We start from the raw sequence: 16,564 nt of genomic DNA, 5'->3' as shown, positions 1-16,564 counted from the left end.
AAGACCACATATTAGTTTAAATGTAACATTTTGAAGTAGTTCGCACAAAACTCATCGCTTCTGCTAAGCGCTCTTTTCCGATCCACAAACCCGAACAAGCTAACACCAAAGTCCTCAACGCGCAAGCCGAGTTTCAACTGGCGGAAAAAGCAACGCAGCTCATGGCTTGTTATCTGATCAGCTCACAAAGCACTTGACGCAGGCGACGTTTTCATTATCTATAACGTTACTTGGAAAACGCACTGAGACGAAGCAGCCGCCTTAAATCACTTGATTCATTCGAAAAGGATTTGAAACACAGAAAGGATTATCCTATCGACTGCAATCTGTCAAAGCTTTCTTTTGTAACCGGGTCGCAACCTTGTCCCACTAAACGGCATTACGCGACTGTGGGGTGGCGAAGATTTAAATCAAGCGTTTAATTTTGCCCCGTTTTCAAAAATACAAAACTCCAAGACTCGGTGTTTGTAACAGGCCGCCACAACGGTCTAAAGCTGATTCTTCAAGACCAGACTGTACATTTCAAAGAGGCGTCGAAAATTCTGCGGGCTGCGCGGTTTGCGCAAATGCCAGTTGCAATAGACAGTCAAGGGACAACAATACAAGCACGCCTACGCAGTAAAATACACTCTCGTTTTAAGGATAAACAAAAGCGTTTGAGACGAGGTTATTTATATTGTAATTTTGTGAATGTGAAGTTTCCAACTGTGTCACGCACAACAGGTGGCGTTGGAAAAAGGTCGATTTTGGAACAAAAATATTGAATGTTGTGAAACAAAAAGGTCGTCATAAACGTGATGGCCAGCAGATGACCGCTTTTCGAAAAATATTTTGAATTGAAAGAGCTTTGTTGGGCGAGTTGTAGCATTTTGAAACGTTTGTTATACTTATATTCAGTTTTAATACGATCGTGCGTCATGGCGCAGACGTCAAGCAAAAACTTTTGGATGTCTGGTAGGCATTTGCGGCAACGCTGTGTCATAACACACAGTCACGTGTTGTTCTGGACGCTTACGTAAACTGTGTGCTCGTTTAATTATTCAGCCAAGAACAATACCGATGCATCTTACGTAATACCATGTGTGCCTTGTTACCTTTAAAAAAATCCCTTTTTTATATTATATATATTATATATATTATATATATCTAAGTTTATCTGTTTGGACATATCCTTTAGGGTCATTTACACCTGAAGCTGTTTTATTCGTTGAGTTTCGTTTTTTCCGCTCACTAAAGTTAGTGACAGGGTTTTTGGCTGCAATCTAGCGCTATAAAATGAAGACACGGAATTCTCTTTCTGTCCACCTGCCACCGTTTCTGACAGAAATTGGGGCATCTTCAAGTGCATTCCAGAAAGTAGAGGAAAGGATTATCCATCAAACCGTCCATCACAGAACGTCGCTACGACGCCGTTGTCTCAAAGCTAAATGGGTTTTATCTTGGGTCAAAAAGCATCGACCGGCGGGAAGAGAGAATAGATATTGGCGAGTGCAATACCGCCGGGTGCACGACCTGTGTCAGAAATCAATAAAACGCCTTAAACCGACATAAAGCAAGCGTCGACCGCCGGATAATATTACAATGTAAGCACAGGTTAAAGTGTTTTTGGAGTGTTTTTTTCTTTGGAGTGAATTGTATTGTCTCTAAATTATTTAATTTTTTGGGATCAAATATTACAAGGGACGGTGGTTTTTTTACGTCTTTTTGGTATAAAGCAAAACAAAAACGACAAAAACTTGTATGCAAAGCCCATACTATTTGGCGTCAAAACAACGTTACACAAGCTTACGCCACAACACTAACAACATCTTTCTCAACATTTTTACAGCACAATGAAAAGATTAGGAATTACTTTTATCTATTGGAGCATCGACATTTAACCTACAAGCACAATACAAGCAAAAAAACACGAAAACGATTCGTTGAGATTCAATTTTTAATAACCGAGGCGCGATGGGTGTTTCGTGGCCCGGGTAACAAGGGGCCGCGTGGGACTCCACGCTTTAAACGCCACCTTGGCTTCTCGCGCAATGCACGCGAGTCTGCTATTATTCTAACAGATTGCGACATCACCAGACCGATCGAGCGGAAAATTTACAAACGAGCTGTTCGTTATTTTCTGTTTGCGCACGCTGTTTGCGGCGGTCTTGGTGACGCACGTAACAGGCGCACGCCGTCATTGGCCCAGGAAGGCGCGAATCCCACAGTGCCGACTAAAGCAATCAATCCGTGATTGCCAAAACCCTACCGGCCGAAATCGATGGATACGGAATTTCAGATAGGTCCTCCGGGTCTCGCCAATTTACGTTTAATTTACGAACCGTGTCCGACGACGAATGGCTGATGCTGCTTGTAAGGGTCGTTACGTGCATCTACGCCATATGTCAAATGTGCAGTCTTTTACGATTCTCAGATCGCGGCGCACACTGGGCAAATCTATTCAAGCGACTCCTGGGCAAATACTCCCCGGAACAGTAACAATGGACAAGTTGCGCCTCGACGACAAAGCCTACTGCCCAGTTCAATACACTCTCCTGCCATTAGACAATCATTTTTCAATCGCATAGTGCATTGTGTACCATCCCTACTTTCTTGCGACGTGCTTGAGACCCAACGTTGAATCGTAGTTCCCTCTATATGGGAAACGCCACTCTCGATGGCCCATCAACTATCAGCATTAACTATAAATACACTTGTGCAATATCGGCGAAAGCACACACAACAATAATCTCAGAATGATTTTAAATATATAGGCCTACTATTGATTAGTTCCAACTACATACGACAGAACATAATTTATACATTCTTGCATCTATTTATACATTCCATAAAAGTAAGTAATAAGGGTTTGTATTTGGCTGGTGCTGACACATCTTTTAGGAATTTATGTAAAACAATCTTTTATCGAATTCTGTAAACAGAAAATGTTTGGCCTATACACAAAATCTGATGTTTCTTCCCAAATTATGGAGTTTAATTTGCTTGCCAAAGAATTTAGGAATTAAAATGCTTCACGGATCATGGAACTGCGGTTGAGTGTATTGCAGGATTTGCAAATATCAAAAGCCCGTGGGCAAAATTCGCATTGTCTGTAAATAGCACTTAAAGAGGTGTTTAGCAACATGCGTCCTGCATAGTACCGTGATATAAAGCAGACGGCTGGCAACAAACACAAGCTACTTCCCCGCTAGCTTCGCTCAAACAAGTTTAATGAACCGACGACAACACGCGGCGAATTGGCTGTTGACTACATAAGCCTTTGTCCAGCTTTCCCTGCTTTATGGTTAGTAGAAACTAACCCGGTACATTATTGAGATGCTCTAGCTCATAACTTGATGGTAAGACGGCCACTGCAGATTAACTTCGACTCAGAAAAAAACTGAGCCTCGTTCATCTTACATCCAGACTTAAACTCAATTCGGGTTAAAAAAACAGTACACATACGTTTCAACTATTTAAAAACATTCCACACCAGCCACAAGCTCTCGGAACAACCCGATTACTTACCGACTAAGGCAAACACTTCGTTGCGCACGCGGTAAAACGTTCACAGACAAACGCTTCAACGTCAACCTGTTGTTTACGGCGTACTGTGCCACAGGGCAGACAGGCCGCTTTTTTCGGCGATTTTTGGAGCGCGGCGAAATGCGGCACCGGCGTGTGGTCCTTTCTCTGCGCCGTCGCGGGAAAAATGCGATTGGTCATGCATAACGGCGCGCTTACGTTACAATCGGATAAACGCAATTCCCATCTTATAAGCTCGGAGAGCTCTATTGTCGTCTTTTACTGCATGGGTTGATTACAGTCGGACATTGATCCCGTGCCGGAAAGGATGATCCTCCCATTGATATGCGCGAGGCAAGTCAAATGGGAGCGCCAACATGATGCCTCGGTCACTTACGCCTAATCCCCAATCGTCTTTACTGCCCTGCTTGATTTCCAAACGAATTGTGAAATAAGGTTAACCTTGCAGCGGCAACTGACCTTTACTTGGTGACAGGTTTAAAAATAGCCGCCCTCACACTTAACACACACATAGCAGGCAGACGTACAACGCCAAACGCAGTGCGTGCGCCTTATCTTGTATGTACTGAACGCCACGCGCATTGTTCTCCTGATGGAATCAGACGGGGGGGGGGACATTGTTCTGTGCGCTCGTCGTGCGTCAGCGCAGAAGCTTTCAGGCTCGGATGACGCTAAGCTAAACAATGGCGTGCGTGCTTTGTTCCGCATCCGCACAGCGCAACCCTGTCTGGAAGGTCTCCAGTTACGCGTTTAGGCCGAATCACTTCGTCTGTTGACTCGTTTAACTTCCCGTAAAAACAATAAAAATGTTTTGTCTACGCGTTATGGCTGATAGCCAAATTTGCGATGTTTTTTCGTGTACATATTTCCGATTTTAGGAACCTACCACGCAAGTGAAATGGGGTGGACGCAGACGTGAGTCATGCGATTGTTGGTATACGCAGAGTTGCTACTTCCGCACACTCACGTTTGCCTTCCAATCAACTCATTCGTGTTTGCTTAATATCCGGCTGTTTCAACATGAACAACAGAGCGTATAAATGTAGCTAAAGATTGAATGCCATGTGAAATTAGAAATGGTTGGTAAAATACAATCATGACGTATGTTAAAATCGATACAGCTATAATATAGCAATATTATCTTCAAGCCATTTGGTTCGTGGAATGAGGTTTCTTGCTTCGCTTGAGGTTTTGCCACGCGTGTTATGGAAGAAAACTAAACCAATCGCCCAAAAGATGTGGAATAACAACCGATACAGGGCATTTTTACACTTGTGTCACCTATTCAGTGCTCGGAGTATGTCAAGTCGTTGACAATGACCTACGTTAGTTACACAGCAAACTCAACTAAGCGTTTCCAAGATGCAATGCCCAGAAAAACGCGCAAGACTGTGCATGGGTGACGTAGTTAGAATCCCCTGGGAGGTAAATCACTGTGCATCCAGCAAGCAAATAACAGCACAATTGAGTTTGTTCCGATACGGTATATCCTTGTTTTTCTGTACATTGCGTTGTCTGTACGTTTAGTTGTATTTCATCCTTGGCAATTTAATAGATTTTTGTATATCAAATCACAAGCGAACTTCTGACTTCAATTTAGGGGAAACTTGTCAAAATTAAATGTGACATATGTTTGCAATATCTTGTGGCACGGATAAGATTTGTATCATAAGTTGATTTGTCTAATGGTCTTTACTAGAAAACCGGGACATTGGAATCATTTTTGCCAAACACTAATTCAAAGCCTACTTAAAGTTGTGAAGATCGTGATCGTGGCGAGGTTATATAATATAATTGGTCTTGATCTGACGTAGCACATTGTGTGATCCCACAGCTGACGTATTATTCCCTTGTCCTTGCTGATATGGTACATATGTGCTATAGTTTGTCCTTTTAACTTTAAACATAGACGTTTGTGGCCACATACTTTTAAAGTCAAAGGGACACACCACCACTTATACACAGCAAGGGCAACATGGGCAAGAGAAAACATCCATCTAATCAGCATCAATACCTTGATTTCCAGACACCTTTTGACGGTGATGCAAATTACCTCCGGAACCTTACTCCCCCGTGGGAGTAATTCAAATCGTTTCATAAGCTATGAAACATAATTTAGGAGTTTGCGGTGTACAATAATAGATCATAGGTCTGCGCTTTGCCGTAGAGGGGTCGGTAAACAGGGAGCTAATCTTACACGGTGATGAAAGGGAAATAATTTTGATCGTTTTAATGTAAACCGCAAAAGATACGACCACGACTGGTTACGAAAATTAATGAATTGATTCATTATGATACCTGGTGGTCAAAGCCTATTTTCAGTTTTCAGTACGAAAATTAAGTTGGGACCTTAGCGCGTACAACGACAGAGACTCTTTCTTCTGTACTGCCCCAGCTTGTCACTGCGCACGTCCAAGTTAGACGAAGCGAAATGCAATTACAGAGAGCGGGAATCGATGTTTATCGATTTATGCCGACGCTAGTTGTTTTGTCTTGTATATTGGGATATTGATTGCTCGATGAAGGACCCGGGAAAGGTCGATCCCACCCAAAGAAATTTATTCTGAGGCGTCAATGCCAGGTGTGCTGCCCTCATTTGGAGACTGCAGAGGTTGCCTGTCATAAAAAATTGTCCAACTCCGACAATACAGAATGACAAAAAAACGAGTAAGTGTGTTTGGAAGACTGCGCTTCTCCGAACTAAAATGGAATTATTCAAAGAGAATTTATGCCGTCAATATACAGTTACATCAGAAAAATGATTCGCTCCCATTAATTGTAATCGCACATACACATATATACCCCACAGATCCACATGGCTTATGCACGCGCCACAGATAAAATCAATATACGGTCAGGTACGGGCTGTTTTATATCCACCGAAATCCACTTACGCACTAAACGTAAAATACGACGTCCTGTTCCAATTGAAAACGAATGTATTTAAATCCACGTCGACAAGATGGGGCCGATCGATGCAACATGGGTATAACCTTGTTGTTCTATTCTGGGCTCACAAAATTGGAGTTAATCTTCCATTGCGCGTGGGTCGTACATTAGGAGGACATAAATAGTATCAAGAGAAGTTTCTTGTATGCAAGCAGGAGTTGAAGATACTTGTGATGAACAATTAATTGCTTCATTTTAGCCAAACACGGCTGGGTAAAATTTCAAGGTCCACTACTGAAGAGTAAGTAATCAAATTTTTCCATCATTAGGTTCAAAGTTCGCAAATAATATTTCCATCTCCTATTCCCGTCGTGATTATTTGCGAAAGTTATTGCTAACCGCAAAAATTATTTCTTCTTATCCTGCCCGAATTGGCCAAAGTAATTTTACTTCGACGGGCCAGGTCCCTGCATCAATAATTCATCGTCCGGTTTTGCATTTCGGTTAAACGAAACGACTAAGCATGTTTATTGGGCGCGATCGGTACAATTTCTGCAGCCTTTTGGAACAAGCACAAGTCGAAAACGAGAAGGCTGTGACTCAAGCGGCTGAGTTTCAACCAATAAAAGTCTGTTTTCCGTGCACACAAGCAGTAAATGTTTACGGCGCAGCGCACTACCCCACCTAAACGTGTGACGCAGAGGCTTGTTTACCATCGGGAACGACGATTATTTTCTGCTATTGTCACAAGCCCGGAGTAAAACGAACGGGTTGAAAAGTTTCAATCTTTAAATTATAAATGTTGTTTTTTGCGTCAGCGCGGAGTTTGTCGCCGAATTGTTTCGCGTTTCCTGGGCAACGTCGGTTTTCTCGACCACCCGGAACAGTGACGCAAAAGTGCGGATCAGTTCCACGAGAGCGGGAGGACGAAGTGTATTAAAAGAAAGACGAAGAAAATAACTGAAAACGAAGCAGGGGAACGCAACCGGACACAGTTCACGTGTCGGGGGCGTAAAATTGCCCAAAACACGAGACGATTTCGGGCTAACGTTCAACGGCAATTTGCAAAGCGGAACGAGATAAAAGAGCACAAGCAACTGCAAACCCTGATGCCGTCTCCGACGCCGCTTTGGGACCTTTAATTTGTGCTCTGTGTTCTCGCATTAGAACGCGGTCTGTCGCCTGAAGGTCAAGGCGGGGTGCCATCCGCAGTACCCAGCCGCGCGCGTTCCTCAGGGAGTCTATAAACGCTTAAGAATTGGCGTAAGGCTCACTTCGGCAGCTGCCCAGATGCCGTACAACCTTGGGGCAAAGCCACGTCACTATTTAGCACCGCCCTCCTCTATTTTATCGACCAGCGCTCTGAGGTAAGAGTTCTGTGAGTCGACGATGGGTCTCTTCAGCTGGCGCATCTGCGATTTGGCCTCCGCGGAGGAGAGTGAGTCCCAGTCGACAACGTTTACCGCGTCGAGAAACGTCGCGATCATGGAGTCACCTTCCTGAAAAGCAAGGAATGTTAAAAGGGTTTAAATGCGCACCTGCGATATGGGTTACGAAATTTCTGAGTCGTAAATCGCAACAAGGGTCATTGGTTGAACCCTATGGATATGTTGAAATGTTAACTTGCCACATGAGCGTTACGGTACACGAGCAAGTTTTTAGGAGAAAAACAAAGAAAAAAATTTCGTCTCGTTGGATTTGGGTCAAACGGCATTAATTTTTCTGCTTAAATCTTGCAAATCTCGCTTACGTAACATTTTCCTTGTAGAAACCAAGTGTTCTCGGACAAGCAAACTACATGACAAACAATACAGAGCGCAGAACGCTCAAAGCAACCGCAATAGTAGCGACACGAATTCCGTTGGTGACGCACCGGGTTTTCGGTCTAGCCGCAATCAAAACCACAACACAAATATCACCCGCATAAACAAGGTGCGCCAGTCGGATACCTAGGACCATCGTACGTCCGCCTCTTAAATCTCGCGGCAATCGATACAAGTGGACTCTGGCCCATTTGCTTTTTAAAAAGTGGGCCGCACCACACAATTGCTCTGCTCGCGACGCTGGTTTTAAGGAATCAGTTGTCTGCGACACTTCTAGCACAAGTATAACTTCTTGTACAATAAATGCGGTTGCATGAAATTTAACCAAACCGACTGTTTTAACTAAAAAATCTTGGGAGCGTATACCACTTTACTAAACAATAGTGATGTGTTGCGCCGGATCCGGGTACCCGGATATTGATCAATTTTCAATACCCGGACCCGGCCGGATAATACACTTAATTTTACCGGATAGTTGGAAAGGCATTTTTGCCCTAAAAAGGGACAGATATTTCGCAAATTACGCGTTTTTGGGACCCAGTCTGTGATACTCGCCGATTTACTTTTTTTCTGTTGTAGCGCTCGACCAATATAGCCAGGCAGAAAACCTGCTGACAATATACGTGTCCAGGATAATTCAGTTTCGAATCCCGATGTGGTAAAAATTATACAATTTTACAGAAAAATCGGAGTGAAATTCCTGCTCCCGACCTGCTTAAGCTTCCTCCTCTTCCTCGACTCTTCCTCAGCGCAGAGGGCGCCTCCCTCGTCCTCCGGTGCCATGGTGACGAAATACTGCTCCAGCTCATCCGCTTTGCGCTTGGCAGAGTCGATCACGTGCCTGGGAAACCCCACGCACTCCGCGACGTGAATTCCAAAACTCCGGTCGCAAGATCCTTTGTGGGAAAAATAAGCGTTGGAAAGCGATTGAGATGTGCAAAAAGACGGTTTGAAAATTTCCTCCAACCGAATGTATCTTGGGATTGGTTGCCAAAAAGCACATTAAAACCATCAAAGGCACTAACTAGAAAAGGATATAATAAAATTCAAAGCTTATCCACCAGGAAACGAAACCTGGGGCTGAGTAGGCGGTTCATTGCATGACTATTGAAAGACAAGCAAGATTTCAATGATTTGGAAGATTGTTGCGTCAAATTGCAAGTTGTTACTTGTGATAAAATAAGTTACCGTCCTCTGGTAAAACTACAAACGTCAAAGCAAAACTGAATATCCGCTGCGCAAATGTTCTTCGATTGGACAAAACCGAAACCCATTAAACGCTAACTGATCCATGACGGTATGCTTACGGTCTCAATTAACCCTTATGCGCAAGGGTCGTTGGAGAGCACCCTAGGCTCTATCTCAATAGCTAGGCCTTATGTGCACCTGTGTACCCCAAAGTTATACAGAATAACCTGTCAGATGCAAACGTCTCACCGCGCTTCACTTGGTACAGCATGGTCATGCTTGAACGGCCCGCCTCGTCGACGCCCGTCATCGCGGTCACGTGGTAGTTGACGGCAGATTGAACTTCATCGGCAAGTGACGTCATCTCGTGGAAGTGTGTGGCAAAGAGGCATGACGCCTTGAGTTCGGCAGCTATGTGATGGGATAAGGACCAAGCCAAACCGAAACCATCGTATGTAGATGTTCCTCTGCCTGTAAGAATGTTTGACATTTTGGGACAAACAAAAATGAAAAAGAGATTAAAGTTTGATACGATAAAATATTTTAGCATTCAAATACAATTACATTTTAGAAAACTCAGTGTCTATGGATGGAAAAGCACAAAAACAAATTGGGACAACCAAATATACCAGGGTTAGGTCGTTTGCAATTTGGGTGCGGCTAGGTTTATCTCGTCACACCTACACATACCAAGTTCGTCTATGATGACCAGCGAATTTTCTGTGGCCGAACGCAATATGGAAGCCGTTTCCAACATCTCAGCCATGAAGGTTGAAACACCTTGAATCTTCAATACAACGAGCTATCAATAGTTTTGGTAGTAGTTGCCGGTTGGACAAAGTGCTGCCCTCACATATACTTGCAAATGATATTGGTTGCACTTGACAAATATTTAATAAAACCTGCATTTCATGAAGGACCGAAGACTAAAGTTTTCATTTAAACGGTACCTTGGACAAGTATACTCTATGGCAGTGTTTCCCAACCGGTGGTACGCGGGGGCATTCCAGGTGGTACGTGAGCAACTTTCCGTAATTTGCGGATATAGTTCGAATTTAAAAAATCGTAAATGATTTTGAAACGTTTGCTACTTCATCCCCTAGGCTACTTTGTAACACTCAACTATATATATAGGTGGTACGCGTCGAATTTTTTTACCTCCAAGTGGTACACAACCATAAAAAGGTTGGGAATCACTGCTCTCTGGCGTAGCCTCGCATTTTTCACACTATACGCATAGGTATATTGAACATAAAGGTGTTTGATCTAAATTGAAAGATCGTTTACCTGACAGTCGCCAGCTCCGATGCGCGCCAATATAGCATCGAACAAACACAGCTCAGCTTCATCACAAGGGACAAAGCAGCCGATTTGAGCCATCAGAACTACTACACCGATCTGGCGAATGTAAGTTGATTTTCCGCCCATGTTTGGACCTGTAAATAAAGGCAAAACTCGGTGATAACAACGACGGCATGTGTTTGACGTGACTTATAATTTCGTCACACATGTGTTCGGCTCCAAAAGGCCAAAACTAAACGTGTGATGGCATTTGGGAATTTAATAATTGCCACGACAAGAGACCAACAAATTACATTATCGGCCTGATAAAGTGTTTATTAAAATATAAATCAATAAAAAAAGCAACTGTCCATCCTATTCGTTAAGAATCACGACCTTTTAATTAACCGTGGGGGCATATCTACCATTGTGTGACTGGCTTGATTGCTAGGTGACCCATTTTAAAAATGTTTTACGAGTCAACTATCGATTGAGGCCAACATTTTGTGAACAGCCGATCCGGCCATGGATCAGCTTCAGCAGCAAAGCGTTAACACAACGTTGCAGTAGGGCCGGCTTTGCTATCTTATTACCAGTGACGATGACAAAATTGTGGTTTTCGCACTCAAGCAGTGCATCGTTAGGAATGAAGGACACGGTGTCTTGTCTTTCCACGCACGGATGGCGGCACTGGACCAGTTTTAACCGGTTAGAACTGGTTCCCATGGCGTGTAACTTCGGCCTGACGTACGGCGTTGGTGCTGTTACGGAGGCCTAAAAAATGATTTGCAAATTCTGAAATTTCAATCCGTAACAAACAGTAAATATAGGAAAAAAATACACAACGATTAATAAATGGACTCAAACTTTCAAATACATCGTAATTTTATTGTATGATATGCAGCTCTATACAGCATGTGACATATTTGAATGGGGACAATTTGGTAACTGCAAACATGGAAGGAAAACAACGAAAATTAGATTAAACGAATCAACAACTTAATCTGACAAAATACTTCGGGTGAACAGAAAAAAAACAAACATCATACAACAGATCAAAATATTATCCTATATAAGCATATTCTGTAATACTAACCTGGGCAAAAAAAGCATATAATAGAGTCGGTAACATGCGTATGTCTTCTGTAATACTAACCTGGGCAAAACTGACCAGAACGTCCAGTTTGGCGATAAGGTCGCCCAATACCTGCATGGGCTCAGCGTATCCAGCTGCTATGGTAACGATTTCGGTCACGACAGCATCTTGCTGCGACTGGTAGGACGCCTTGTAATCTTGCATGTCATCGCTGATTGCTTGAAGTTTCTTGTTGGTGAATCTTGGGAGAAACGCCAGGTGCTTATATATTTTCTAAAGTGTTTGGTAGAAAACTGTCGGAAGATAACTGGAAACGCCAAAAACACGTTTGTTCAAATTCAAGGTGCCCGAGAAAACGATTAGTATAGATAGGTTAACAACACAAATCTGTTTTCAGGAAGTAACACTTAAGGCAGAGTTAGAAGGACTCAACACAATTATTCTAGTAAAACGAAGACTTTGTGCTTTTTATCCGTCTGACAGAGATTAACATCAGAAGTTAGTCCCACTATACCAACAACCACTTACAACCAAAACACTGTGTCGCGTGGAGGGGTTACGGTCACCACCGACAGCCAAGGGCTCCACTCACAGACCAATTGGCGCAACAAAGGGTTGCCGCACTGTTTAAGGCAACAAAGATCATTCAACACCTTGTTTGATGCTCGGGTATAAAGGCCTAAAGAAACCGCACAGCAAGAGGCGTACTTCGGCCATGAGTGGGTATTAATAGCGTGATAGCAGGGTATTGCCTTGATAATAGTGTGTAAGAAGTGCCTCTTATGGTTATAAAATGAGGTGTTTGGTGATTGATGTCAACGGCGTTGAGCGCGGTAGTGAAATGAGAATTGAACTTAATGTTTGTTTATTGTCCAATTTGAGTTTTTTTGCAAGAGTGGGCAATAAAAGAACGGAATTTAGACATTAACCAGATGCAATAGCATCAAAACACAAAGACATATGTCGCAGAACGCGTAGAAATATCAATTTTAACCAGTGACTTGATTGACCTTGACTCAAACACCACACACTTCTTTTCATTACCTAACACCGGCCTTATTAGTGTCGAGGTGGGTGAACTTCTTGTTATTGCGGAGTTTTTTCTCATCCTTGCACGTCACTCTGAACACGTGACCGAACTGTGTGGTCGACTCGAGCTGTGAAAAAGACAAATATTAAAGAAGATCCGAATGCGGAAAGACCACAGATGGGTTCATTAACCCTCTCTGTGACAAGCATATACTTGACACTTTCTCATTAACACAAAGAGTGAGGATAATTAGGCCAATGACAACAACACCTACAACAGACCTTAATCGTTTTTCCAGCATCCAGTTGGAGTTCTGACGCCGCCTTCTCAAGCGCTTGCTCCATAGCGCCCTCTGCGGCGTCCATTTTCTCGCGGAGACGCTGCAGCTCGGGATCGAAGTCGGGCTTTACCATGTATTCGTGTTTTTGAACCTGCGAGAATGAGTTTGTATGTTCTGACCATGTGCGGTTTCGTTTTTATATTTTAAGTGCACCAAACTCTTTAAGAAACTCGGTAATAACAAAATAATTCCTTGTCGCCAAATACAGACAGTCCCCAATTTTGAACGTCCAAGTAAAAAAAAGGCATAGGTAGTTAAAATTTTGAAACTTTCGCTGAAGAGATTGACAAAATGGCATTGGGGACGGAACTGTAAATTAATATGGACATGAAAGTCATAATATACACACAATGTTATGCAGTTTTCTTGAATCCCAAGTTGGCTGATTTCAGTATAAGTACAATATACAAGGAAATGACTTTACCCTACTGTACAAACCATGTCGAAGTCCAAGGTGGTTTCAAGCATGTCAGTGTACTTGCGAAAGTCGATGAGGAGCTCGTGTATTGGAGTCATGAAAACCTCTTTAAGAAGGTTCTCGCTCTGGTTTAAGGAGGGCGAGTGTTCCTCGATGCACTCACATACATATGGAAGCTGTTTTAAGCCCTGTGCAAAATGCAGTCAATGTGAGACTTGCTTGTAAAATAGTTTGGTCTGTGTTCATTCGGGAAACAACTGCAGTATTATATAAGTGCGGTAAGGCGGCAGCGGTTTCCTAAAATGTTCGAACCTACCTGGTATACACGGTAACAATCTTGCAGAGATGCTTTCTTGCGCAAGAACTTTTTCGAAAATCTGCAGAAAAATCGTTTTAGGGACTTCAAAACTCCAAGTTTAAAGACTTCCTCAATAACGATCTACAATATTTACGGCAGTGACTCTTAACCTTTTCCTAGACAGCACCCCATTAAAATCAGTTTTACGCCACTTCTGATACATATGTAGTTGGGTATTTGTAATACCAACCCCAATGAATTACCCTCTGCATATACCCTATGGAAAAATCTAAAACCCTTGGTCTACGATACATGCAAGCTGCTCAAATTAAACGCCGCACTTGTCGAAATCCGGTAATTTTCGCAAGTGTTGATCAGACAACGTCATCCGCATTTCGGCACACTCAATAAAAGCTTCGACGGCGGTAAGCCTCTCTTCAATATGGTTGATGTCGACCAGTGGCTGCTTGATCCAACGCGATAGCATTCGTTGGCCCTTGAAACAAACCTGGTGCAATAGACCGTGGAGCAAACGCATGCTGAATGTATACATATTAATTTAAAATTTCCTACGACACACACGTGCCAGAGTGTCAACGTAATTGTTAAAAAAAGGTTAAAAAAGATCTATCGTGTAACCTGTCTAAACACGAGAAGCATGAGGACGACTTGGGCTGTTCTTATTGTTACATAAAGTAAGTAGATTAGTGTGATTCGCTGAATAGAATGCGACTGCTAATTTTTGGCAACAAATCCTTCCAGTTTAAATTCCCTCACCTGCTGTGTTTGACAGTGGTTCAGCAAACCGTACAAGGACGCGTTGTCGCGATTTTGCTGTCCCGTGAAAACAGCGCCCGGTTCCGGAAACAAGTTCAGGGCTTGCAGAGCTGCGCTTCCCAAGCGGACAAACTGCGCCAAGTCGTACTCGACGACAGAGTATTGACCGAACCCGTCCTCCTTGCTCGTTAGACCTAGATACTGGATGAGCGCTGCTACGCATGATGCCGAATCGGAGTGGTCGCTCGTCCACGAGAGGGCAGCAATGAGCTGTTGCTCCTCGCGACTGTTAAGCATTTAATAAAAGTTTTTTATCAAGTGACAGAACTATTTTTTTTCCAGTTGACAAAACTTTGCAAATGTAGCTTAGGCACAGTCAGTTACCCTTTAGGTTTTTTTATGAGCCGCTGCAAATCCTGTTTGATGTTTTTCACTGAGAAATGACTCTTTGGTTGTTCTGTTAAGAGAATATTGCTTCTTTTAACTACGTTCATCAATTTCGTTGCCTCTGCACTTGTATCCTAAACACATTTACGTGAAAAAAAAAGCTTTCACTGTGATACAGCCTCTTACCAGTTTCGGAGCAATGCACTCCTTTGCACCCAGTTGAATTATAGCTGATTCCAGAGTTGAGAAATGATTGTTGTCGGTAAACTGGGAATATCTAATTTCACATACTGTTGTATCCACATATCCCACACTCACTGAAAGATGACCACCTTTTGAAAACAATACAATTCACGCTGCATACCATTTTAAAAACGTAAAACATAGTGATAACTCTCATTAACAAGCTATGATTTAGAGTTGAACTTTATACAGCGTGATTTATCCCAGAAATATTTCACTCTGTTCAACTGAGGGTTGTTGAAAGTTACTTAATATTGCTTTTGGTTGAACACTACCTTCATTGTGGTAACGGACTGAGATGATGGCTGAATGATTATTAGTTAAATCAACATTGCTGAACAGCAATTCTTCCACCTAAAAATACCATGTTAACACACCAGCAAAAAATAGCGTTACATTTTCTTATCATGAAGTGAAAAGTGACCAGTTTAGATTGTAATTAATACCAGAACAAAGAACAAGGGAATGGCTAAGCGTTTCAGAAGTTTTCTGCTTAAAATATGTGTTTTTTAAAATACATCATTTTACAAATTACCAAAGAGCATTGAGGGAAGTCTTTGCTTAGATTTAGAAAAAATGTTTACCTCAACTAAGTTCCCTGGTGATGCTTTGTATGTCAGACTCCATTTATTATTTGAACCCAACACATATATTTGAATGCGATACTGTAGAACCAACAGTAGGTCTCGAGCTAGAGACTCAAAGTTAAGTTTTCCAAGATACACGGTCTCAATTTCATCACCTTGGGGCATACAAAATGTTTAAATATTTGAAATATATGTATATATGCGTTTGATGAAAGAAAGCCAAGAAATTGTTGTCTGTTCTCCACTTTACATTTGGAACACAAGTTTAATGATAAAAACACATTCATAATACAAAAAGACTTCATAAAATAATACACAACGTATATACATAACATTTCAAAAAGCATTAGCTCCCACCTTGGTATTTGAGATGCTTTATGGCAGACGGAGTGTTGAATACACGCTTTGCTGCAAGTGTGGCATTTTTTCCGTGGGTTGAATAAAAGTCACCATGGTCAAAAACTCTGAACGTTGTGCTTATATTGCTTTCCAGTGAAAGGTAGTATTTTGCAAAGCTTGCAACATTGTCTATAGTCCAGTTGTGTTTAGCTTGAAGATTAGCCATTCTATGTTTTGAAGAGTAACAAATAATTAAACACTCACAGTAACAACGAGAAATTAAACCACATACATATAAGAAATATATATTTTATGAGTTAATTATATGACAACACATTTGTAC

At 42.2% G+C, this 16,564-nt stretch overlaps 1 protein-coding gene across 1 annotated transcript; it reads right to left on the bottom strand.

Annotated features, from left to right (window-relative positions):
* Positions 1-6,331: 6,331 nt before the first annotated feature.
* LOC145899245 (DNA mismatch repair protein Msh2-like) lies at positions 6,332-16,447 on the bottom strand. Its single transcript, XM_082987976.1, has 18 exons — positions 16,240-16,447; positions 15,880-16,037; positions 15,571-15,649; positions 15,239-15,384; positions 15,050-15,186; positions 14,666-14,951; positions 14,230-14,384; positions 13,907-13,967; positions 13,611-13,778; positions 13,114-13,263; positions 12,847-12,959; positions 11,863-12,043; positions 11,300-11,480; positions 10,713-10,861; positions 10,116-10,212; positions 9,675-9,896; positions 8,949-9,133; positions 6,332-7,913 (listed from the first exon to the last, which is right to left on the bottom strand). Exons 1-18 carry the CDS (start codon positions 16,445-16,447, stop codon positions 7,737-7,739), a joined length of 2,853 nt encoding a protein of 950 aa, XP_082844102.1. The 3' UTR covers positions 6,332-7,736.
* Between the last annotated feature and the right edge of the window lie 117 nt (positions 16,448-16,564).

Source organism: Ascidia mentula, chromosome 4 (assembly GCF_947561715.1).
Source record: "Ascidia mentula chromosome 4, kaAscMent1.1, whole genome shotgun sequence".
Lineage (NCBI taxonomy): Eukaryota > Metazoa > Chordata > Ascidiacea > Phlebobranchia > Ascidiidae > Ascidia > Ascidia mentula.
The sequence above is the reverse complement of the archived record's forward strand: the minus strand, read 5'-3'. Positions and strand labels throughout refer to the sequence as shown.